Source organism: Coloeus monedula (assembly GCF_965178545.1).
Source record: "Coloeus monedula genome assembly, chromosome: 19".
Taxonomy (NCBI): Eukaryota; Metazoa; Chordata; class Aves; order Passeriformes; family Corvidae; genus Coloeus; species Coloeus monedula.
Window position 1 is genome coordinate 8,642,734 of NC_138799.1, and position 23,616 is coordinate 8,666,349.

General features: G+C 42.9%; 3 protein-coding genes across 5 annotated transcripts; 1 reads left to right on the forward strand and 2 right to left on the reverse strand.

The window, feature by feature from the left end:
* Positions 1 to 2,535: 2,535 nt before the first annotated feature.
* On the forward strand, positions 2,536 to 5,632 carry MILR1 (mast cell immunoglobulin like receptor 1; the record flags this gene model as incomplete). Its single annotated transcript, XM_082294180.1, has 6 exons — positions 2,536 to 2,569; positions 2,662 to 2,706; positions 3,518 to 3,805; positions 4,043 to 4,327; positions 4,833 to 4,946; positions 5,398 to 5,632. 6 exons carry the CDS (start codon positions 2,536 to 2,538, stop codon positions 5,547 to 5,549), a joined length of 918 nt encoding a protein of 305 aa, XP_082150306.1. The 3' UTR covers positions 5,550 to 5,632.
* A 653-nt stretch (positions 5,633 to 6,285) lies between these two features.
* POLG2 (DNA polymerase gamma 2, accessory subunit) lies at positions 6,286 to 15,554 on the reverse strand. 2 transcript variants are annotated; one of them, XR_014226975.1, is made up of 10 exons: positions 13,441 to 15,554; positions 12,899 to 13,046; positions 12,655 to 12,760; positions 12,098 to 12,271; positions 10,997 to 11,137; positions 10,088 to 10,168; positions 9,401 to 9,501; positions 8,373 to 8,510; positions 6,598 to 6,698; positions 6,286 to 6,345 (listed from the first exon to the last, which is right to left on the reverse strand). XR_014226975.1 is itself a non-coding variant. In XM_082294179.1 (9 exons), exons 1-9 carry the CDS (start codon positions 13,979 to 13,981, stop codon positions 6,656 to 6,658), a joined length of 1,473 nt encoding a protein of 490 aa, XP_082150305.1. In that variant the 5' UTR covers positions 13,982 to 15,554; the 3' UTR covers positions 6,449 to 6,655. The 2 variants fall into 2 exon arrangements, 1 of the variants encoding a protein (XP_082150305.1); XM_082294179.1 differs by lacking the exon at positions 6,286 to 6,345 and having other exon boundaries at positions 6,449 to 6,698.
* A 706-nt stretch (positions 15,555 to 16,260) lies between these two features.
* On the reverse strand, positions 16,261 to 23,616 carry DDX5 (DEAD-box helicase 5). 2 transcript variants are annotated; one of them, XM_082294177.1, is made up of 13 exons: positions 23,464 to 23,616; positions 21,934 to 22,099; positions 21,690 to 21,786; positions 21,472 to 21,605; positions 21,283 to 21,348; positions 20,697 to 20,838; positions 20,459 to 20,619; positions 20,130 to 20,302; positions 19,836 to 19,946; positions 19,572 to 19,633; positions 19,435 to 19,494; positions 17,963 to 18,187; positions 16,261 to 17,423 (listed from the first exon to the last, which is right to left on the reverse strand). In XM_082294177.1, the coding sequence occupies exons 1-13, from the start codon at positions 23,493 to 23,495 to the stop codon at positions 17,038 to 17,040; spliced, it is 1,815 nt and encodes a 604-aa protein (XP_082150303.1). In that variant the 5' UTR covers positions 23,496 to 23,616; the 3' UTR covers positions 16,261 to 17,037. The 2 variants fall into 2 exon arrangements, with proteins under 2 accessions (XP_082150303.1, XP_082150304.1); XM_082294178.1 differs by having other exon boundaries at positions 23,488 to 23,588.

Consider the following 23,616-nt stretch of genomic DNA (forward strand, 5'->3'; position numbering starts at 1 on the left):
ATAACAGTAAAACCTTTTTGCACAGACAAAACAGCAGCAGTGATTTAATTCATCACCAGACATAACTGTCAGTACATGTGATTTCTGGCAAACCTTCTGCAGACATCCACTGCAGCAGATGCTCCTCCAGAATGCAGGACCTCTCAGGATGAGAAACTGGGACAGGGAATAACTATATGTAATAATTCTTATAATTCTGCTGAAACACACAAATTTCCTTGGAAGCCTGTGACAGAACAGACACAGTGTGAAGCCATCAGAACCTTACTACAGAACACTGTCAGACTGTTTTCATCCTCAAGTTAAAGAACTGAACTTGTGAATGAGAGCTCAGTTTGGCTTATTCCCTTCCACCTGCTCACTTGAGGCAGAATATTGTCACAGCACCAAGTGATACATATTTCCCTTTCTGACTTTTTAACTTACTTGTTTTGGCTGGATGACTTCTGTTCTGTTCTGCAATGTTCTGCTCATTATTCTTTGTCAAATTTATTCAGTTCTCCTTACATGTACAACCACATTAATTCCAGGCAGGAAATTTGCAAATCTAATAAAAAGGGAACTCCAAGCTCACACAGTATCTTACTGCTGCTATAAAACTCTCTGTACACATGCTGAAAAAACCAACATCCTCTTAGTCCAAAGGCAACAGCCAGCTCTGCCTGAAAAACAATCCACATGGAAGCAAACTTCTCACTTTCAAACAGAAACCAGGGGTTTGGACCAGCACTTGTCTTCCCCGGACACACAGGCTGTGTATCCTGAGGCTACACACCATTAAAGCTGCTGTACATGAGATATTCTGCTAACACCTAAACTTTTATTTTTTAGAAGGTGTGGCCAAATTCACAGCTCGTTCGCTGTGTAACTATTCCCCTTTACCCACACACAAAATGAAGCAGCTTCTTAGAAAAAGCACTGGGTTGCAGGTGAGCACCACCAGCCAGGGCTCCTGAGGGCTATTTGTGAGGGTTTCTGACTAGAGCAGGCTCCCACAACAGCCAAATGTACAAACACCCCCATCCTCCCCCCAACAGCTGCACTTTCACACACGCTTCCTGACAGCTGGGAAAAGATGTTCTGCTCTTGCGGTTTGCTGACAGCATTCCCACATCAGAAACATTTCTGAGGGGAGGGTGGAGATAGCCTTAAAAGAAATTTAAAAAGAAAACAAACCCAAAGAAGTAAACCTCCACCAAAATTTAAAAAAAAAAAAAAAGGAAGTGCACACAAAGTTCTGTAAGGAAATTTTGCAATGCTGCACCAGCCAAGGATTTGGTAGGGATTCTGTATAACTCAGGGAAGGACTGCAGGGCTATGTCTGGTTGCCTTCAGAAAGTGGAAAGAAAGAAATAAGAAATAAGACAAGGATCACTGTTAAGTCGTTTTCTGTGTAAGCAATTGTACAACAGGGCCTGGAGTCCTGCAGAAGGCATTGCCCGTGCATGGCTGATGATTACATTTACTTTGCCCAGAGTAAAGAACATCTGCTTGCCAAGACTGTCATTATGTAGCTTTGCATTACTGATTACTTCATCAAATTAGTCATCAAGTTTGTTTATGCAGTAGTGTTGAACTCAAGTTCTTTATGAGATTCGTACTTTCTAGCATCTCTCTTCCTCACAGCTTAATATTTGAAGTTCAACCAAAATATTTTCTGAACTAGCTAGTTAGCTATAAATACTTACTAGCATCTTAAAACTTCTATAGATTTGATACTTTTTTTGACTGTTTTTTAAAAATTATACTGCTGCTAAAAACCCACCCAGTACCATGTACTTCCTTAGTCTCAGCTATATTATCACTTGCACTATCTGTAGCAAATCTGTGTCTCTTTGATATGGATCAGTGATCTCATTCATTCCCCTACAAGAACAATGCTAGAAAAACTACCCAAAAGGAGGAACGTGGGGGTTGGTCTCTCTTCCCAAGTAACAAATGATAGGACAAGAGGAATCAGCCTCAAGTTGCACTGGAGGAGGTTTAGATTGGATATTAGGAAAAATTTCTTAATGGAAAAGGTTGTCAGACATTGGCACAGGTTGCCCTGGGAAGTGGTGGAGTCACCTAGAGGGATTTAAAAACATGCAGATGTGGCACTTGGGGACATGGTTTAGTGGTGGAGCTGGCAGTGCTGGGGGAATGGTTGGACTTGATGCTCTTAGAGGTTTTTTCCACCCTCAGTGATTCCCTGGTCCTGCAGTGCATGGCAGGATGGCTCTACCACACAAACTCACGGGGGAAACTGCTGCTTACATCAGCCACGTCTTAGGACAACTGTACACAACATTTACCTGTATCCCAAACTGCTGCTCCACACTACTGTTCCTCTCTCTGACCACTACTCTGCCTGCCATAGGCTAACATATGTGGAATATGACAAAATTCTCTACAGAAACATGAGTAAAGATCAGCACTGATCAGCAGTTTCTGTATTTAGAATTTCCTCAAGTCCTAAAGCCCCTCCTCCATCACCTTCAAAAGGAAGATCTCTGTCATGTAACTCCACCAGCTCTCTTGCTCAGTATCTAGAAAATGTATTTTCTCACAGTTCTGCTGTTTTCCTACTGTAAGCCAAGGACATGCTTCTTTCATACTACAAATCTTTCTAAACCAAAACCATTGTTTCTTGTCTGAAAGCTTTTCTTTTTCTTCTCTTAGCTCAAATGTCTCAGCAGATACAGAAAACTACTGCAAATGGCAAAGGTAGGTTCTCTTTTGTTGATTTTGCAGTGCTGAGATTGACTGCTATCCAAAAAAATGGGGGAGGGATTTAAAAATGTCCAAAAATTTCATGCAAAATTAAATCTTTTGCTTCTCCGTGAGCCAGTTTAAAAGTTTCTATACAAAGTTAACTGTCTTTTTGCTGACCTGTATTTAAAGTCAAAATTTCTTTAAGTTGTTAAAACATTTTTTTCCCCATGGAAATATTGTAATTTATTTTAGTCATGACTAGTTCAGTACCATTTTCTATGAAAAGACAAGTGTTTATTGCAAATTTATTTGTGTAAGATCATGAAAGGAAACAAAATTTTGAGACCATCAAGGCCCTTACTGCTACTATTCAAATGTTCAATCTACTTACACAGGGTTAGTTCAGTCTGTTTATAGACAGCCACAATAAAATACTGCTTTTGCTTTCAGGTTTACATGCTACCTCTCAATTAATATATAAGGTTACTTTCTCTATACTCTAATATTTATCTTTTATATTTCTCTTATTTTTTAATTGCTGCTGTAGTTCAAAAGTGGTGTTGGTGGTTCATCTGAACACATCCATAGGCTTTGTGTGGCTGTGCCTCTTTTGCATGAACACACATGCACTTTTCATCATGTGGGAAGCTGCATTCTGGTTTTGAAAAGTAATTGAGTTGCCTGCTATTAGAGGTGGAAAAAGTATAATGGTCTGTTTCAACACAAATAAGCATAGCTTGGCTGTCAATGTATTTTGGGAAAAATCTGGGGGTTTCTTGAGTCACAGGTGCAGTCAGCTCACTCAGAAGTTTTTTCCTTCCAGAGATGCTGTCCAATCCCAAGCTTGTACTGGTTCAGGGGGCTTTGAACGTGGTGATGAAACAGAATGTGACCCTCTCCTGCCTCTCTGAGTCTGCATCTCCACCTGTCAGATACACACTGTTTAAGCACAACCAGCAGGTATCTGCTTTAAACAGGTCAGACTTGACCCCCGCACTGTTCACCCTGACCATCAACTCTGCCAGCGACGTGGGGGAATACAAGTGCAAAGCTGAGTACATCATCTCCAGTGGTGGAAAATACAGCAACAGCCTCAACTTCACCCTTATAGGTACATCTTGCCATACACCTTCCCAGCACTGGCTATTCCAGGGGCACACAGCCATCTCTTGACTGAGGAGCTGAACTTTACTGCTGCTCTCACCTCAAGAGCTGGCAGTGCTCTCCTGCCTGGGCTCACAATCCCTCTGTGCTCAGGTCTTTTGCCAGTGTTGTCACTTCACTTCAAATCTTGTGTGGAGTTTGTCCTGTACTCAGTGATTCAGACTTTTCAGTTTTCTTTCTACAGAGCCAATTTCCAAACCAGTGCTGAGCTCACCCACCTCTCAGGCAAAGAAAGGCCAGAACGTGACCCTGTCCTGTCTCTCGGAGAATGGATCTCTTCCCATCTCATATCTATTCTTCAAAGGATCACAAAACATTTCTCCCCAAAAGACAATGCAGAAGAGGGAAGCAGCTGTGATTTTTCTGTTTATTGATTCCCTTAGTGACTTCGGAACGTATAAATGCAAAGCTAGTAACAGTTTTCCCAATAATGCAAAATACAGCAATGGTTTCAACTTTACATTAGCAGGTATGAATGAAAAGAGATTACTTACTGTTGACCGACTGGGATCACACAAAATTCAGAATGTTGTTAACTATAGAAGTTTTTAGCCTGATATTTTGCTCCTGATGTTCAAAATATAATTTTTTAAATTTAAAAAAGAAAATGGAGTTTTTTAAATTAATGCAAAACCATAGAATTTCATGCATCCTAGACAGCAGTAGAAGTTGAAGTGTCCATGGAGGATGTCTGTGAAAGATTCACTTTTACAAGAGACCCCTGGTCCACCTTGGAAAGAGTCTGGTTTCATTTTTCTCTCTGGTCCTATGAAAGAACTTACTGGCAACAGCAAGCTGCCTTCCTTCTGCTGGGGCACAGAGCCTTTGGGACTCTCCTGAGCAGTTACATTAACCCCAGTTAACCTAAAAGCTGAAAGAAATTTCGAGTCTTGATTTCAATTTACAGAAAATACTTAAAATATGAAACAACACTTCATTGAATGAACACTTTTTTTTCTTCTTCTTTTTGGCAGAAGAGAGAAGCCATTCTCAGCCCCTGATAATTTCTCTTGGGCTAACCCTGCTACTACTCATAGTAGGATTTGCTCTCGCAATCCCATTTTTCATAATTCCTTTGTATAAAGCAAGTGAGTTATTTGAATGTCTGTTTCATTTTCCAAATGTCATTTATGTTGTCAATATATTTTACTGTGTAAACATCACGTTATCAGTAGAGTAGCTCCTGGTATTTTAACATGTTGTTGAGTCTCCTCTCAAGCAGCACTGGCAGCTTATCAAGACATTGACAAGGCCAAATCTCTGAGCTGTGTTTTAGATGAAAGATGTGGGGTGGGGGAAGCAAAACAACATCTAATGTAATACACAAAAACACTGGAAGGAATTTGACCTCACTGGGAAGGGAAATCTATTCAAACACCCTTGGTTAAAGAATAATTCTGATTGTGAAAATAACATTACCTGAGATCTCAAAATACTACAAATACATTGAAACTGTTTATTTCCGTCTAAGAAAAATCTCTCTCTCTATATATATATATATAAGTATATACACACATGTTTTTCTTTTACAATTTGCAGAAAAATTTAAGTCTACCAGGCCCTCAACTAGCTTTACTTCAACAGTGAATGCAGAGGAGTCTGAAAATGAAGTCATATACACAGAGATAGGTAAGTTCCTGTCACCCACTGCAGTCAGGCAGGTTTCTTCAGGTACTGCAAAATCACTGTAAGGGGACACCTACTGACCCTCCTGGCAAAGGCATTATTTGAAATCCCTCAGAATCCGTATTTGGCACCATCTGACAGCCATGCAACCAGAACTGCAGCTGGTTAAATGAACTGAGGTTCTATTAAAAAACCAAAATGGGTGTAATGCCTATTTATTAACAGACAACAGTGAGCTATATGAAGTTGTAGCAAAGTAAAATTTGCATAGCTCCTGCATTCTACTCAAAATTGTTCAGTACTTTAGCTCTTTATTCCACCCTTCTTAACCTTGGCAAGACTCAAAGTCAGTTCAAACTGAAATTATGACATGACAAAAAAGCAACTGACCTACATTAAGGCATTTTACTACTTGAATTGCAGAAAACACACAATAATGAAGACACTACCTGACAGCCACAATGCTCTGAACTTGCAAGTTTCTGCATCTTCCTTCTAGGGGAATGTCTCTTTTCAAGGGGAAAAAGAACCCCTCAAAATAAACCAATAGCAAAGACATTTACGTTTCCCATTTCTAAATATCAAAATGGAATAACTATCTCCAAACAAACCTGCCTTCCTGTTCATGCAGTAGATAGAATTCTCACTGCCCTGCTGGATCAGCTCAGTGCTGTGCAGCTGCTCGTGCCAGGTCTCAGCCTCCAAGGATAGGGATAAGAGCTCTGATAAGGCCCATGGATGCTCCATGATTTATATTCAGTATGGAATCTCACTGCTTTGTTTCAAGATTATAGAAAAAAAAGTCTGATTCAAGTTGTTTGCAAGTAAGTTAACTGCTATTCATCATCCTTAATCCAGAGCCTGTTAAACCAGAAGAAGAATACATCAACTTTTCTGTTATTAGAAGAGAAGAGGAAAAAGGTGAAAACCTCAAGCTATAATATCAAAATATCTGATGCACACAAATATGTTTTGAGGGGATTTTGCAGGGTGGAGGCAGGGCTTAAATACTTGCAATTGCTTATGAAACTGCTTAGTTACTATGGAAAAACTAAAGTAACTTTAAAACTGTTTTGAGGCAGGGGAGAAAAAATAAAAAAAAATACAACTAACCATCCTATGGCAACAAATTCAACAGCCTCACCATGATACCATGCAGAAGATGTCATTACTAACCACGTTGCAGGTGTAATGTTAATTCTTCTTCTGTGTATCTGTACCAAAAACACAATTATGAATTATGTTATTCTGGCTTTTAGCAGCGATGAGGGCATGTTCCACAGTCTATTCAAAGGTCCTCATCAGAGACGGCGTACCAGGCATGACTTTTTTGTGACTAACTTAATCATATATTTTTAAAGAATTTTTCAGCCCTCAAATGTGCTAAGTCCCAGCAAGCTGCACAGAAAGCAACGATGTTTAGATACCAATTTCCTGGCCTAAGCAGTTCATAGACAGACAACGTAGCTCACTTTCTACTAGCAAATAAAATCTTTTGAGCTGTAATATCTAAGGACTTCAACTTAGGAGAAAAAGCAGAACAGATAAAACATAGAATTACATGTAAAGCTTTCACGCAGATCTAAGTTTCTGAATTTAACAATTCTGCTAACGTAGAAACTGGATTGTGTGCACACATAAGATAATCAAAAGGCTTTTGTCCAGTGTAACGAAAAAAGAAAAAAATCCCTCTTAGGCACTAGAAGATCTGTATTTGGCTTCTATGTAACTGCAAGGATGGCAATTACTCAGTTCAACAGTACTGCAGCTCTCAGAGTAAGGATATGTTGTTAAAATTAAGTTTTGGGACGGTTAACTTCAAAATAAATTCTGTATCCTGCTACAGGCTGTTTCTCAGATGTTGCTGGGTTGTTTTAATATCATTCCATAGCCCCCTTATTTAGAATTCTATGAGTTCAGTAAGAACACACTATGCTAATCTTGATTATATCTAGCATACATATTCCATACAGCAATTATTATTGTTGTTAAAAATTACTCATTTATAGTTAAGTAAACACCATGTTAATAGAAGACTTTAAGGCACATGTGTGCCTTAACACACTTAACACACTTTTTGTGTTTCATGAAACTGATGATTATCAGAGGCCACAGGCCTTTTTGCACAAACCTTAAGCACTTCATACAGTGACTGAACAAGCTGTACAGGCACTGGAAATCTAGACAAGATCAGAAACATACAGTTCCGTATCTCTGCAAACTCTTGTATCTGATTTTAACAGCTATGCTTAGGTACAGGAAAAACATGATCACACATTAGTCTTTTTCCACCATTTTATCCACAGAGACATTTTGTCAACGAAAAATGTTAGTTAAAAACCTTACAATTTATTTAAATCTATTCCTCTGTTACTCTCGATAATATATTTCTGATTTTTTTGTATATCAAAGTCAGGATGAACTAGCTTACATGTTTAAGAACTGAAGCCATGTGATTAAAATACATTTCTACAAACAGATGGTACAAAGATACTTACTGATGTTATTAAAATATTTAAGATTTGGAAGCCTTTTACATAAATACCATTTTCCAGTAGAAATCATAATTGTGTCAGTAACACAGATGAAAGCTGAATTTTTAGCTTAGGATAGAGCACTTGCAATATGATAGTAAATCCAAAGACGTGAATAAGAATATGGTTAGCCTTGCTAACAAGTGACAACTTTTTTCTCTGGCCTTTTTCCAAGGTAACCTGGAAGACCCAGATTTGACAGAAAACAGACACACCACCAAGTTTTAGCACAACTGTTTGCAGAGAAACCACTGAGTCCGTGACAATGCTGAAACCAGTTCAGTCAAAGATGTCTAAGAAAATCCTTTTATTCAACAACTTTAAGTTTACATATTTTTGGCTGACGTAACATACTTTGTTAAAAAGTCCTTCAGCCTGGAAATGTGCATCATTTCCTTCATGGTGGTGTCTCTACTTCTCAGCTGGACCACTCCATTCTCTAGAGTGCCATCACTTACCAAGACCATGAAGGGAATACTCATCTCATCATACCTGCAGAGAAAAGAACCCACCTGTTACTGCTTTTGGTGTATGGAAAAAAATCAGACAACTTACATACAAATGACCATAAACTGTAAATATTTAGTTTTGCTGTATTGCACTAAGTCCAGTGTGACACCTCCAGTTTTCCTGTTGCCATTCCTTGCTTTCCTGATTACATGTCTTTATTATTTAGCTACTTTAGTATACAAGAAGAATCTTTAGTGACCTATTAAAAGAGTATTTTTGTACAAGGAGAATTTATCTTTCTGACTTAAGTTTTACTGCACATGAACAAATAGTTGCATTTATCTTCTCTCAGAAAAAAACACTCATCACTATGCTCAAGATGCATTGACATAAGGAGCCATATGCCCCAAATTCACTCCTGATCAACAAATCATAAATGAAGCCCCCAAATGCAATAGCTGTTTTTATATCCACAAACAGTTCCATCACATACACTAATGGCAATGGTTCCAGGCTTGGAAGAACTTTCAAGTTCAAGCCTAGACACAGTGTGTTGTTTGAAATAGTGCTTAAGAATGAAACACAGAACCAGACCAGATGCAAAAATGGGGGTGAGGGTGGGAAACAGTTCTGCAGCTTATAACTCATCTGAAGAAATTTTCTACATGAGAGTTTTTAAAAGGCACTTCACAGTTCCAGGGAAATAATAGTAACATGTGAAAGGCTTCTACTTCACTTAATTTAAAAAATTATCTGATACACACTTTTCATAATAAAACTACTTGAATCCAAGTCTGTAGTTAAGGATCCACACCTTCAGTCAGTTACTGCAATCAGTGACTTCCTACTGAGAAAAGGCGTATTTACACCAGTCCACAGAAAGTCATCTTTGACCTTCATAGTTTAATTTACAAAAGACTGTTTCTCCTTACTTTGTATAAAGTTGCTCCAGAGACACCTGCAGAGTTTCCAGATAACCTGGCCATACAGAAATTCCATTTTCTGTCAGTTCATTGAACAATCCTTGACAAACCTGTGTTCATTTAAAAACAAAAGTTAAAAGACAGACTTTGAGGTTTGAGACGGTATACAAAGAAACCATTAAAACTCTTAACATGTGTGGTACTAACATTCCTAGATGGTGTTAATTTGCTGCCTGAAATAATCTCAAATTAGAAAGCAGCCTGGCAGTTATGTCTCCACTTCTGTTTAAAAACACGCCAGTGTAAGTTTCCTCCCTTCTATGGGGACATCATGACTGACTTAAATGAAAACTTTTAAAAAATCCTTCTGAAGATGCAACCAATGTGTCAAAATAATTGTGAAAGATGAAGAAGCTGAAAGGGATTGTGTTATTTATTTTTCTTAATTTTGCACGGGACAAGCATCAGCTCTATTGTATCAAAAGCAGTTGTGTCTACACAAGGAACTGCCTGCAGTGAATTCCTTCGGCTGTCATCCACAAGCTGCAGAGTTAGAGCACCATGAACTCTGCACAACCAGGAATCTCCAGGAGTCAAAGCAGCAGCACGATTCTCCTCAACATAAACAGTGTCTGAATTGTAACAGGTTACACGGAGAGTCAATGCTCAAAATTAAAATACTCTCTTACAACATACCTGCCTCAGCTCTGTTGTTGGACCTTTTCCTACATCCAAGGCCACTTTAAGGGGTGCTAAGCAAGGATGAAGCTTAAGTACCTAATAAATTTACAAAAACCAACAGTTTACTCAATGTATTTATCATGCAATTCTAAACAGAACTAGGAAATAGTAATTTTTTTAAATTAAATTAAGGTTCTAAACATGCAAAATTTTCTCACAGCACAAAATCCTGAATTAGAAGCAAGCTGTATTTTATGCAATGAGCACACAGCCCAGCTACATTCACGTGGCAGAAATCATTCTATTTTGGCTGAGCTCCAGAAAAGAGATGAAGATTTGTTAGCAGAGCTCCATTATCTTGAATGGAGCCAGAGCAATCAGAGACTGTGCAGCAGGCAGTTCCCATCCAGTCTGCTGCCTGTTCTTAAAACCCAAACAGCTGCCTGGGTAACAGGCACTGACAGCCAGCACTCCAACTCCAGAACACAGGATAAAAGTAAAAGTAATGATGGTCCTAGGGGAAATACCCCATTACCACCTGTGACCCACTTTTCTACTCTTCTCAGCCACTTTCAAAGGCTGCTGGAAAAGCCAAATTCCTCTCTCCCATAAACTGCAGCTACATTCTGATTTCTCTTAACTCCATCACTTGCATGTCAACAGCCTACCTACTTATCAGAAAGAAAGGTAAAAAAGGAAAGGGGACCTCAGAATGAGGAAAAACTGCTTATGTCGGTGACAAGGACCACAGGGGCTGTGCCATGGGGCCTGCCTGGTGCTACCAGTGAGAGGGTCCAGTCTGCGCCCATTGGGAAGGGATCAGGATGGCCATGTGGAAAAGGAGACATTGCAATGCTTGAATTTAGCACACTGTCTGTGGGCTTTGTACTTAAGACTTTTCTCACATATTCTACATGAAATTACCTTTCTCTGTGAATTCTTCCTTGCTGTTAATGGATTCTCAACTAGCTGTAGAGAATCAAAGAGATATGCTAACACTCCTCGGTCCAGATTCCCATTCATAGACAGAACATGAGGGATGACATTCTTCCTTCCATCCCGGCCCTGAAGAGAAAAAACCCACATAGGAAAATATGAAAGATTGTCCTCAAAACCCTTTTGCTAGCTTTAAATGTATAATGAGGCATTGAGCTCAAGCACCCTTACTACATTTAAAATACAGACATTTATTTAAAACATTACCAGTAATCTTAGCAGTGTATCTGTAACCAGGTAAGACTGTAACAGTGGGGAAAGCAGAAGGTCAGGGTAGGATAAGATTAGTTTCTTGCTCTGCCACTTTGATCATAAATTTAAATCTATGGCAAATACACTTGAAACTGCATTTTCTTTTGGAGGTTTGTAGATTACTTTCAAGCAACCATGAGTCCCCACATTCTGAGAAATCCCTACATAACCCAGTTTTGTAGAAATAAACTGCAAAAGCAGGAAAGACAGGACTGTCATGAGAAGAAGAAGGTTGCAATTGACCGGTGAAATACAAAATTACTCTGATTTTATCTCTTCAGCCTAACTCCAAACATTGCTGTTTACCAGACGTTTGTCCCTCTCTTAACATATTCCGTGGAGAGGTTTCCCTCTGGTCCATCCCTCCTTTTTCTGTAAAGTCATTTTTATAACCCATTAATCTACAGAAACTTCTACATACATGAAAGTGAACAAGCTGCAGCAAGAAAAAAACCTCCACATTTACAGGCTCTTTTTGATGCAAACTGGACAGTGCAAAACAGTCTGTCACATACAGGAAAAGGCTATGCCAGTGACAACAGCTGTCTTGTCAATATTGCTCATTTTTAATTTTGATGAGTTCCTTGTAAAAAAAAATACCAAAACACTGTTTCATCAGCTTTTGAAAATGAAAAGTCTGACTGCAGAGTATCAACTGTACTACTTTTGTAGCAAATGAATAAAAAGCCAGCCACACGCTCAGCAAGTGGATCAGCAAAGAAACCGTTTCTCTAACACATTTTTACCAGGAAAGATGTTGAATACAGCAAAGCTTACAAGTAATTTTGATCTCTCTCCTGGATACAGCTCTAATAGTTCAGTATCACCAAGGTTCTTCAGTGTTTCTATTGTTTCTGTCCCCCAAGGAAAGCTGTAATGTAACTTAAATCCTCTTCTGCCTTCTTCATCCTGAAAGTCGCTGCTGCTGAAGTTACACGGGCCTACAGCAAACTGAAAATAAGAGGTGTAAGAGGTGATCACTATTGTGAATCCTGTATTAACTACAAAACCAAGTCTGCAATGCAAACTGAAGTCTGCAATTTTCAGCAAAAGGTTTTTTTAAGTTACGGCCCGAATCTCTTGGTTGTTTTATGGCATTTTCATCTCGTATCACTGACAAACACAAAACACTTATATTTCTGCAAGTCACATTATAAACTATTTATTAGGTCTGTCTCAACTTCAGCAGCTTTTCAATTTCCATGAGAAATACACCTATTTCAGTGCCTAGAACAGGCCAGCAATGTAAGGCCATAAAACCAACCAGCGTGACTATTCCCCCTCTGAGACACAAAGGAGTAGGCCAAGATTCCCCACAGATATGCTGCTGTTACCTTTCTCCACCACTGGAGCCTCTGGCGTAGCCAGTAATCGAGCCACTGTCCTGAAGTTCTGGGAGAACTAAACCATGCAAGCAAAGACGTGGTCCTCTCGCCTATTCTTTAAACAACAGCAAGGGCAGCAAGTTAACACCTTCAGAAACAACAGGGGAAAAGCAAGAAACAGCATTCAAAAATAATCCAAAAGTGAAATAGTCGGTATAGGTATGATAAGGGATTAACTCCTCTATTACTCTACCTTGTAGGGGGTTTGTTCTGTTGTTCACTTTCTGGAACAGAACGTTCACTTTCTGGAACAGAATGGAAGCACACTCCAATTTGAGCAAGGCCAAAGGGCAGTCGTTTGTTCACCAGCTCTAAGCAGCTGACATACTGCGCCAGAACACCTGCAAAAGACAAAGCCCTGATTTTAGCGGCCACAGGAAAGTTTCTGATGTTTTAACTCTACCAAGAACAAATGAAGCACATATTATACACGAGTTGTTTGTACATGCAGTCCCACTAGCTTTACTAGCTTTGATGCTTTGCAGAGATTGATTCAGTAGGCTGGTTCCTCTGGGCACGTTGATTTTAATGTGCTTTTCCCCAAATCACAGGGAGCGCATCAGCTGCCCACCTGTGCTGGTCAGATCCTTGAAAAGCAAACAAATTCACAGCCTACAGAAGGAACGTTCCGAGAGCACCAACGCAGCTGGAAAAGTCCCTTAAATGCAGCTGCTTCGCTCCCAGCAAGAAACCCGCTCGCAGGCTGCAGGCTGTGCGGAGCCACCCGGGACCTACCGGGCAGGAGGCTCTCCCGCAGCACTTCCGAGGCCCCCATCACTTCTTCCAGGGCCGGGCCGCCCGGGTTCTGCCCACTGCCCTGGCGGGCTTCGCGCAGCGTCTCCGGGTGCAGCAGCCGCAGCCCCTGCGCGTCCCGCAGGGCGCCGGGGGGACCGTGAAGCGGGGCGTCCACGGGGAACACCTGCTCCCGCATGGGCAGAGCCGAGTCCCACCACTGCGCCGCCAGGTTAGCACGCAGCGCCGCGCCCAACGGCCCGAAGCCGGGGTGGTGGCCGCTCAGGTAGGCGCGCCAGGGCACCGGCCCCGCGCCGCCCCGCAGGAAGCGCCGCCGCCAGCACACCTCCAGCAGCTCCGCCCCGCCCGCCACCTCGGCAGCACCGCCGCCCGCCGAGTACGGCCGCGCCGAGCACGGCCGCGCCGAGCACGGCCGCGCCGAGCACCCTGCCGGCTCCGCCCGCTCCGGGACCCGCCGTCGCCTCGGCTGCCCCAGCGCGGCGCGGCCGCAGCAGCGGCAGCTTTGGCGACAGCCCAGCGCCATCTTGCCGCTCCCTCATGGAGGGGTCGGGGCAGCCATTGCGCACGCGCAGCGGCGGGGGGTGTGGGGGGGAGACGCGCGGCGCTGCGGCCGCGCAAGCACAGCGGGACCCTTGGAGCCCCATCGGGACCCCGGGCCGCAGTTCAGGGACGTTCTGAGGTGAATTTTCTGTCCCCAGGCTGCATCTTCTCACCTTTTATAACCGTAATGATATCCTCAGATAACTTCTGCAAAGGAAATTGATGTCATGAACCTGAATCTTCTCCCCTTTTGTAAACGTAACTAATTAGTCAGGTAACTTCTACAATAGAAATTGCTTAATAAAGGAACTTTTCGTTTCAAGCATTGGGTAAGATCAGATCACACAAATAAACATACATTAGGTAGGCGGAGAATGTGCATTAGATAGGTGGGTTCGTGTACATTTTACTGTAAAAAAAAAGTAACTTTTTACCCCTTGGTGTGCTTGATACGTGGAAGCAACCTTGAGCCCCGCGCAGAATACACAATTTCTCTTTTATAAACCAAACTCGTTGAGAGAGCTCCCAAAATCGGCAACAAGGCCGCACGTGCCAGGGGTCACATCTGGCCTGCCCCTGTCGGAGGGGGACGTCCAGAACTCCCCGGCCTTGGGGACTGGGAGGGGGGCAAGAGGACAGACCCTGCCCTCACTGTCACGGGAACATTCCTCGGGAAAAGCCCCTCCGGAGCCGATAAGGGCAGCATAAAGGCACATAAAGGCAGAAGGCAGAGCTCAAGCCAAGGCTGCCAAGAGCGCGGGCGAGGCCCCTCAGCTGCTCGGGTTCGCGCTGGCAGAACGCACACAGCGCAGTGGAAATTTCCATACCCGCTGCATCACGAGTTTGTAGCGGCGCCAGGAGGCGGGACGTGAGACAGGAACCATTCCGCGAGCCGCAGTCAAGACAAGCTCGGGCTGGAATAATCCCCGCACCGGTTCGGGCGGTGCGGCCCTCTCCCCCGGGCCCGGGAACGACGAGACGCGTTAGTAGGGCACTGGGTCAGCTGCAGGAGTTGCTTACTCCTGCCTGCACAAGGATTGGAGGGAATTACAGATCGAAGGCAGATTTGCCATGAGCTCAATTCTGCCGGAATAGCAGCGGCAGTGATGTCAAAGCTGCTTAGTAGAGATCGTCTTTTTATCATTTTATGTGCAAACGGTACATTTCCCCCCTCTGGAAACACTGCCCAAGGCAAAGGGTCATTTGGAAGAGTACAAAACACAAGGAGGAAGGCACCTGCCCATTTAGGTTTTGCATCACTGTTAAAGCCTCTCATCTCTCAATTTTAATTCACAAGATCTACATGTACTTTTAATAGTAGAAGAACTCGTTTACATTGAAGTCTTTAAAACAAAAATAAGCTTTTCAATGCATTTTGCTTCATGCAACTGACCTGGAAATTTAGGAATTAAGTCATACTTCAGTGGTAAGTAATCTACTAATCTACTTCCTCTTCACCCCTGGTGACACTGAGCAATGTTTCAAAGCATATGAGAAAAAAAAAAACCACCCTAAACCCCCCTCCCAAAAAAAAAACCCCAAACCAACAAAAAAACAAACAAAAAAAAACAAACAAAAAACCCCCCAAACAAACAAACAAACCAACCAAAAAACCCCCACCCAAACCAAAATACATTGCCACCTGCAGTTTTAGACTGCAGTGGGGTAATTTAAAGGCTCCAGCTGAAGTTCTCATAGCAGCAGTGAATGACCACAAAATACTGTCAAAGTGATAGAATATCACAAAGGAGGAAACAATTAAGAAGCAGATTAGACTGCATTAGAGAACATCACAAGCTCAGCCTTGGAGCGAAACAGTAATCAAGGGCTGAGCACAGACTAAGCAAAAAGTTAAGTGCATAAAGTTAAGACATCTGTAAAGTCTTACTCAGGTTCAAAATAACCTAAAATGAACCTTGTAGATTTCAAGATCCAACTTAGAACACATGAAGTGGTGAACTTAAAACTCATCACTGTTACTGATAAACAAGAGGGAGGAACTGAAAGTTAGTATTAACAGGAATTTTAATACACTCTGCTTGAAAACATTAAGCACTTTAAACCCCAGGATAAACTATTATCCCAGTTTTGCTTATCAAGGAACTGCTGTTGCTTCACTCAGCATGGGCAGTACTTCGAAATTTGAGAGCCATTTACACATACTAGAAGTCTTTAAAAAAAAAAATACATGAGGCATCATCATACATAAACAACCCACTTCCCTCCCACCACCTCCATAAAGAAATCACTGCTCAATACCAGTTTAAGTATAATTTGAAGTTTTAATACTAAGATCTTCCCATTTCTCTGAAGCTCAGAAGCCTGCATGCTAACTCACAACGCCTGGCAGCTGTGGGTACACAACACTCAAGCCTGGTCTGCACATATGCTCATGTGAAGGCGACGGTTACGGTGCTGCAGAAGCTTCCTACGCTTGTAGCAGCTCAGTAGCAACACCACTACAGAGTTTTGATCTTTTCCAAGAACTGGCCCTACACTAGTGAGACAAGGAAGAACACTGTTTTCAATACTTTCTTAGAAGCCAGCTTTAATTTTCTTCCCCATCAAAGCAGAGCCTGCCATGCTAAGCAATCTAGCCCCATCAAGGCAAGGCTGGTATTTGTATAAGCTTAAATGTTTAATCAGACACAGCTGAGAAACCTTCCTAGAATTTAATATAAAAACATTTTGACATTTTGTTAATGTAAAGTTGTGCACGTGTTGAGAAAATCGTCATCTGAAAGAAAAATCGGTCTTCAAATACCTTTATTGGAAGGCCATGCACTGCCTTCTGTTACTGTATTTCAAATCACTGTACATTTACTTTGAAAACACTGTCTGCATTTTCTAGTACAAAAAACTAAAAATTGTTTCAGGAATGTAGAGAAATATTCAACTTAAATAGCGAAAAAGTGCACCATAATTACTGCTGCACTGCAGTCATTTCTGCATTTCCCATTTCTTAAATAACTATCCTGTTTTGATAACACACAATATAAAGAGCAATTATGAAAAACTGAGACATTTAAATACACTAAGTTATTGAGAATAACTTGTGGGCATGGGGTAACCTATCATAGGAGCAGCACCAGTGGCAGGATAGGCATACTGCTGCTGGTTCATGCCATTGTGCATGTTGGCAATGTTACTGCCATACTGCTGCTCATAGCCGTTCTGGTACGCTCCTGCAGGGTTACCGCCGGCCCTGAAGCCAGCCTGCATGCCTGCAGCTGCAAAGCCATTCCCAAAGGGAGTTCCATTGCTGAAACTCTGGGCGCTGTAAGCCCCATTTTGAGTTTTTGCTCCAAAGTCTCTCTTGCCTAGCGCACCATAGGTTCTCTCAAAGTTCTCCCTCTCTCTAAAACTACTAAATCCACCCCTTTTGCCCGCAGAGTATCTGTCACGTCGGTCACCTCGGGAACGACCTAGTGAAAGAGACAAGACAGTTATGTGCGTTATAAAGGCTCTTAAGTTCAGTTAAGCATTATTTATTTTCTGTCCCAGCAATTCAAACCTACTATAAAAGCTTCCCAGGTGCTCACTGGACTCCAGTTAGATAAAGCTGTCTAACCTTTCAGGAGCCACACACTCTCCCCAGTAACACAAGTAGAAGCATCAAGGCAAAAAGTGACTTCTACCCTGCCAGCAGGACACTTGGGTCCATCTCTCTTTCCAGGCCATAGGAGACAAAGCCACAAAACTAAGTCCATGAGTGTTTTATTTCAGGGCAAATAAGATGTGCCTCTTTGGCCTGCCCTAGCCATTGGTGCACCACAAGCATAGGCTGGGAGCATTTGGGTGCTGGTTTTTGGCTTTTGTGTTAATAAATACCTTCTGAGGTCACTGTAACTGGTAACTAAACCACCTTCCACATTCATTTTGGAGAGAGGCTGGAGGTGGAATTCAGAGTTTCCATTTTGTTCTGAGAGGAAAGCTATGCACTGAGATCAGTAACAGCACGTACCTGAACCTCTGTCTTCAATCAGCTGAAGCAATTTGGGGTTGATGGCTTGATTAGCCTCCCGAAGCACAGAGATGAGGTCATTTACTTGCTTAATATTGTTAGGAGTAAAGAATGTGTATGCTGTGCCTGTTTTGGTACTGCGGGCAGTTCGTCCAATTCGGTGGATATAGTCCTCTGAGGAGTTAGGGTAGTCATAATTGATGACAAATTTCACATCTTCCACATCTGTAAAGTGTTGCAGTGTGGCAAAAAGCGAGGTACAAAGTTTTGCACACCACAACAGCCAAATCGAAGATAAACATTAGATAAGAGTATTTTAAAAGGAATAATGGCTGCAAAGAACAGTGTTAGAATCATCCATTTCTGCAAGAGTATTGTGGAAAAGTTACGCACACTCCATCTGATCCCGTTCTCATCACCCACCCTGTGATCCAAAACCTTACCATAAGGAGTGTGCATTTGCTTGTCATTCCCAACTCAAGAGTCCCCTTTACAAATCATCAAGTGACATCTGAAAGCTTCTTGCAGTAGGGCCACTAAAGCTCACAGCAGCCTCTTCATGTGCTCATTTGAGGACCTTAGAGTAAAAACATACAAGGTCCTTCACATACACACTCATTAGAAGCTCAAAAAAAAGGGGCCACACTGCTCGTCTTGCCAAGACCTTTGAACCGCAGCTGCAAGAAAAACATACCTGTCCCCCCAAAGTCACCAAGTTGTTTTTATGCACTGTGTCTCGTCTAGGCAAGCGCTTCCAAGAAGCCAGGGTTCACTTGAGAATGTGTCTCTCTCTGGCAGGTCTCGACATGACGACTATGTATAGGTGGAGGAACTTCGACTTTCAAAGGCATTGAAAAGCCATTGCTTTCCTGCCCCACTTGTTAAAGTGAGAGGTGGACTTTTTTTTCTCAGATTTCATGTGCCAGTACTCACCAATTTGTACAAGGCTTAGTACATTTTAAAGCTGCTCTCTCCATTTCATGGTTGAAAAAAATTTCATTGAACATTGAAGTTTAAAATTATGTTCTTCAACATTTCAAAAAACTCACTGAAATTCAAAGACCCACAGATCACAGCAGACAGTATGCACAAAACTAACAGTACTGCACCATGGCAAATCATGCAAAGCATGGAGAGAAGAGAAATACCAGGGCAAAGTGAACTGTGAATGAAACTGCTTATTTCATGAGAGAACAGTTTATGGGGTAGTAGTTTAAAGGATGATCTTTGCCTTTTGAAGATTACTGGCACACAATGCTCTCAGCTTTCACCTCTCTATTTGACTGGAAGCAGCCAGCCGATCATTTCCACTAGTCCTCCATCCCCCTCGAGTCCTCCGATTGTCATGCCTAGGCCTTGCCACAAAGACTGCACCTTTATGTGAAGAAAACTTAGAAAAATGCAGAGGTTAAAGAAAGCAATAGACTTTCTTTAAAAGCTTTGGGCAACTGGCATTACTGAGTTTTACTAACCTAGACCTCTGGATGCAACATCTGTAGCAATCAGGATTGGTGCTTTTCCATGTTTGAATTCTGTAACACAAGAAGCGAATCAGTTTTTTTCCTTAAATAGCACACATCAGATGCTTGCAGAAATTGCTGAAACTCACCATTTAGAACCCAGTCCCGCTCCTGCTGACTTTTATCACCATGAATACCCATCGCTGGCCACCTGAAAACACAGAACTTCGTTGACCCAGGAACACTCCATCAGTGGCTTCATTAGCCAAAGACAGGCCTACTGGCAAATTCCAGTCTCAGCATTGCAACTGACAGCTGGTGTCACTCTGTGACAGTTTTGATTCTTAACTGTTGTGTCAAGAACACACCCAAGACTACTAGGGTTGCTTAGTGAAATCTCAGCTATTACTCACCCATCTCTCCTCATTTTTCTGGTAAGATCATCACAACGCCTTTTGGTTTCCACAAAAACAATTGTTTTGTTTTCCTTCTCACTCATGATTTCTTCCATCAAACGAATAAGCCTATTAATGAAGATATTTTGCTTAGAGCTTAGACCGATTTGTACTGTACAAGTTTAAACTAATTTCTTGCCTTTGTCTTCAGACTGATGTCAAAAAAATCCATCAAGACAAGACATTCATTTCACAGTTCATAAAGCAAAACTGACAGAAAACACAGAATGCTTTACCCCAAGGACTACTTACTTGTCATCTTTCTCGACATCATGACACACATCCACAATCTGAAGAATGTTGTGGTTTGCACTCAGTTCCAGTGCACCGATGTTGATGTGCACATATTCTTTCAAGAAATCTTCGGCCAGCTGCCTCACTTCCTTAGGCCATGTGGCACTCCACATCAGAGTCTGCCTGTCAGGCTGGAGAAGAAGATCAGGTCAACAGAAGATCAGTATAGGGTGAAGTTAAATGCCCAACCAAAACTACCCAGGCTTGCACTGCCCTTGCTTTAATAAGGGTAGTAGCAATAGTTTGTACTTGCTATAGTGATAAATGCATGAACTATTTATACTCACTCTTATCTGATCCACGATTTTTCTGATCTGAGGTTCAAATCCCATGTCAAGCATCCTGTCAGCTTCATCAAGGACAAGGTAAGTACACCTCCTGAGATTGGTCTTTCCAGCTTCTAAGAAGTCTATAAGTCTTCCAGGTGTTGCAATGCAGATTTCCACACCTAAAACCAAGCAGTCCTGTCAGCTGAAGCAGTTTCCACATTGCCTCAGACAGGGATGCACCAAGGCTGATCCATACCTCTTTCCAGGTCACGGATTTGTGGTCCCTTTGGAGCACCTCCATAAATACACGTGGACTTCAAACGACACGCTCTGCTGTATTCAGCAGCCACTTGCTGCACTTGTTGGGCCAGTTCACGGGTTGGTGCCAGCACAAGACACTAGAAATAGGATGCCCAGCTTTAAGCTCAATATCCTTTGGAAAGTCCTAGTCTGACAATAATTTTGAGTGGAAAGTTCAGTGCCAGATTGACTGAAGTAGATTTAAGTAGCCAAACCAGCAAACCAAGTTACCTGGCATCTCAACTGCCACCACTGACCTAACATGTGAAAGATACCTGGAAGTCACTAGCTTCCACGGAATAGCAATTTCCAAAATGTAACCCAAAAATCAATCATCTCTCCCTGTTCTGTACTATTTTAAGGACAATCCAATCAGAGCTTATAGAATCTGTCTGGGAGAGTACCCCAACAGGGAATCACTTTATTCATATAGAAAAACAGAATGCAGCTACGCACTCTAATGAGCATGGACAACTGGTACTTGTAATACACAATCAACATTCTCTAGAAATTAAAATCCCCTTTCACTTAGGAATACTCACAATAGGTCCATCTCCTCGCTCCAGGAATGGCTGATGATTTATATGCACAATGGCAGGCAGTAAGTACTGTTTGGAAAAAAGAAAAATCTCATTATACTCTCTTCCCAGTAGTGCTCCCCCTGCACTAAGCCAGGCCATACTGTAACTGCTGTAAATCCAGCAGTATTCCAGGCTATAATCAAAACTTACAGAGAGTGTTTTCCCTGATCCAGTCTGTGCCACTCCGACCATATCCAATCCACTCAATGCAACAGGCCAGCCTTGTGCTTGAATAGCAGTTGGTTCAGTGAAGTTCTGCCTCTGAATTACTTCCATAACATTTGCTTGAAGAGAAAATTTAAATGCATGAATTCAGATGCTGCCCTAATCCAGCCTGAAGAACAACCAATAAGCTGGTCTTCACTTACCAGGGAAGTTTGCTTCATAAAAGTTGATAATTGGTTTTGGACAGTTATGGCCCCTAACTGTGACCTCTTTGCTTGCTCTGTACTGTTCAACTTCTTGCTGCAAAACAAAACACCCATTATTGGAAATATACTTTGATACAAAAGTTGTATTTTAAATGACCACAACTGTGCCTGCTGGGCCCCATGACCCTCAGTGTGTTTGCACTTTCTGTTTACTTTTGCTCAAGCCATATCAGGTACATACCGCAGTACGTCTAACTACATCCGGATGTTCTTGGTAGAAGTTCTTCTCAAATTTGGGCAGCTCATCTAAGTTCCATTTTTTTTTTGTAAGTTTCTCCCCAGGGTTTCCAAATTTCTTCCCAGAGAGAGGTCCACCTCTACTTCCTCCAAAACGAGGGGCTCCAAACCTAGGGAAAAAGAACATAACATAGAATGCAAGAGAAACATTTTGGTCCTCTTCCTGAACAATTTAACCACCATCTTTGCAGTCCACCCGTTAACTCCAAATTCAGATGTATAAACTCTACCTACTTAATTTTCAGGACACTAGAACTTTGAAAACCATACTTTAGGCTGTAGACGCCATAATCCACCTTGCCACAATTCTTACTCAAAAGCTAAGGCAACATGTCTTTCCCACTTCCATACAATGCAATCGAACAGCAAGTTACAACAAGCAAAGTAAGGCATTAAAACCTTGGCACTACTCCGTGATCAAAATGGTTTCCCATCCCAGCGACACTCCTATTGTTGAAAGCAGGCAGGGGCAGTTACAAAACCTTCCGTGTAACTTTCCCGTAAACCGTTTCTTTTATGTCCCAGAAAACAAACTTCTTTTTACAAAGGTATTTTAGGAGGCCATGCGCTTTATTAGCATTTTAGGTTCGGTCCCTCTGTTCCGATAAGGCGGATCTCGAAAGCCCCGAAGCGCAGCTTAGAGCCGCGCTAAGCCGTGCGCTGGATCCGAGTACGGGGCCCCCTCCCCCGCCCCGATCGCTTCCCCGTTTTGGCCGGGCGGGCGCTGGGAACGATCCTTCCCAGCACAACACAGCGCTCCCCGAGTGGCCGCTGCTTCCTGCCAGCGCTGTTTCCTTTGTCTCTCATTTCTGTCTACGCCACATTTTCTAGCCGCTGCCATTTTAGAGCCGGGGCTGGGCGGGGGGAGGAGGAGGAACAAAGGCAGCGGCAGCACAGCCGGCATTTTGATTCCCCTCAGCCACCGCATGGCGGGGCCGGCCATTAACATCCGCTTACACAACACAAAGCGGAGCCGGCCAGCTCCTACCGGTCACAGCCCGAGCCTTGGGAGGGGGAAGGGAGGGAGGGGAACCGCCCTGCCAAGAGTTCCCCAAGGCTTCGGCACCACCAACCCACTAACCCACAAACCTCCAGCCCAGCCGCCGCTCCCAGCGGGAGGGAATCGGTCTCTACGGAGACCGTCCTTGCTAGGGGATCGTCCCTAGGCGGGTGGGGGCTAATCATTTCTCCCCACAGGAAAAAAAAAAAATATATCCCCCCGCGCCATTCTCACCCTTGGGGGGTGCTCTGAGGCGGAGGAACCGATACAGTCGCCCACAATCGGTGGCTTAAAAAAGCCAGATGCCCTCCCCCGGCCACCCCCCGCGGCGGGAGCGCTGAAGGAAGGGCTCAGGGCCCAACCCCCACCCCGCCGCCATCTTAACCATCCCAAAAACAACCCCGAGAGCCCCACGGGCAGACTCAGAGTCCGGACGCTGGCGGCGGCTGGCGCCGGCCGTGCCCCCGGACTCACCCTCTATCCCTGTCGCTGGAATACCCGGGCATGGCGATGATGGCGGCGGGCGAGGTGATTCCGGTCACTTAGAGCGGGTAGCGAACAGCAACGCAAGACCCGGCGCCGCTGACGGGGGCCGCTCACTGTGGGCGGTCGGCCGCGCGGACGCCG

Bases quoted from the DNA above. Each gene is read 5' to 3' on its own strand.
- DDX5 (XM_082294177.1), bottom strand. From the start codon at position 23,495: ATGCCCGGGTATTCCAGCGACAGGGATAGAGG. The intron at 20,620-20,696 runs GTATGGATCAGC...GCTTGGTTTTAG, and splicing joins AATCCGTGACCTGGAAAGAG to GTGTGGAAATCTGCATTGCA. The intron at 19,634-19,835 runs GTGAGTAATAGC...CTGTGTTTTCAG, and splicing joins AGAAAAATGAGGAGAGATGG to GTGGCCAGCGATGGGTATTC.
- POLG2 (XM_082294179.1), bottom strand. From the start codon at position 13,981: ATGGCGCTGGGCTGTCGCCAAAGCTGCCGCTGCTGCGGCCGCGCCGCG. The intron at 12,272-12,654 runs GTAACAGCAGCA...TCTTATTTTCAG, and splicing joins GGCTCCAGTGGTGGAGAAAG to TTTGCTGTAGGCCCGTGTAA. The intron at 8,511-9,400 runs GTAAGGAGAAAC...TTTTCTCTGCAG, and splicing joins CTGGAGCAACTTTATACAAA to GTATGATGAGATGAGTATTC.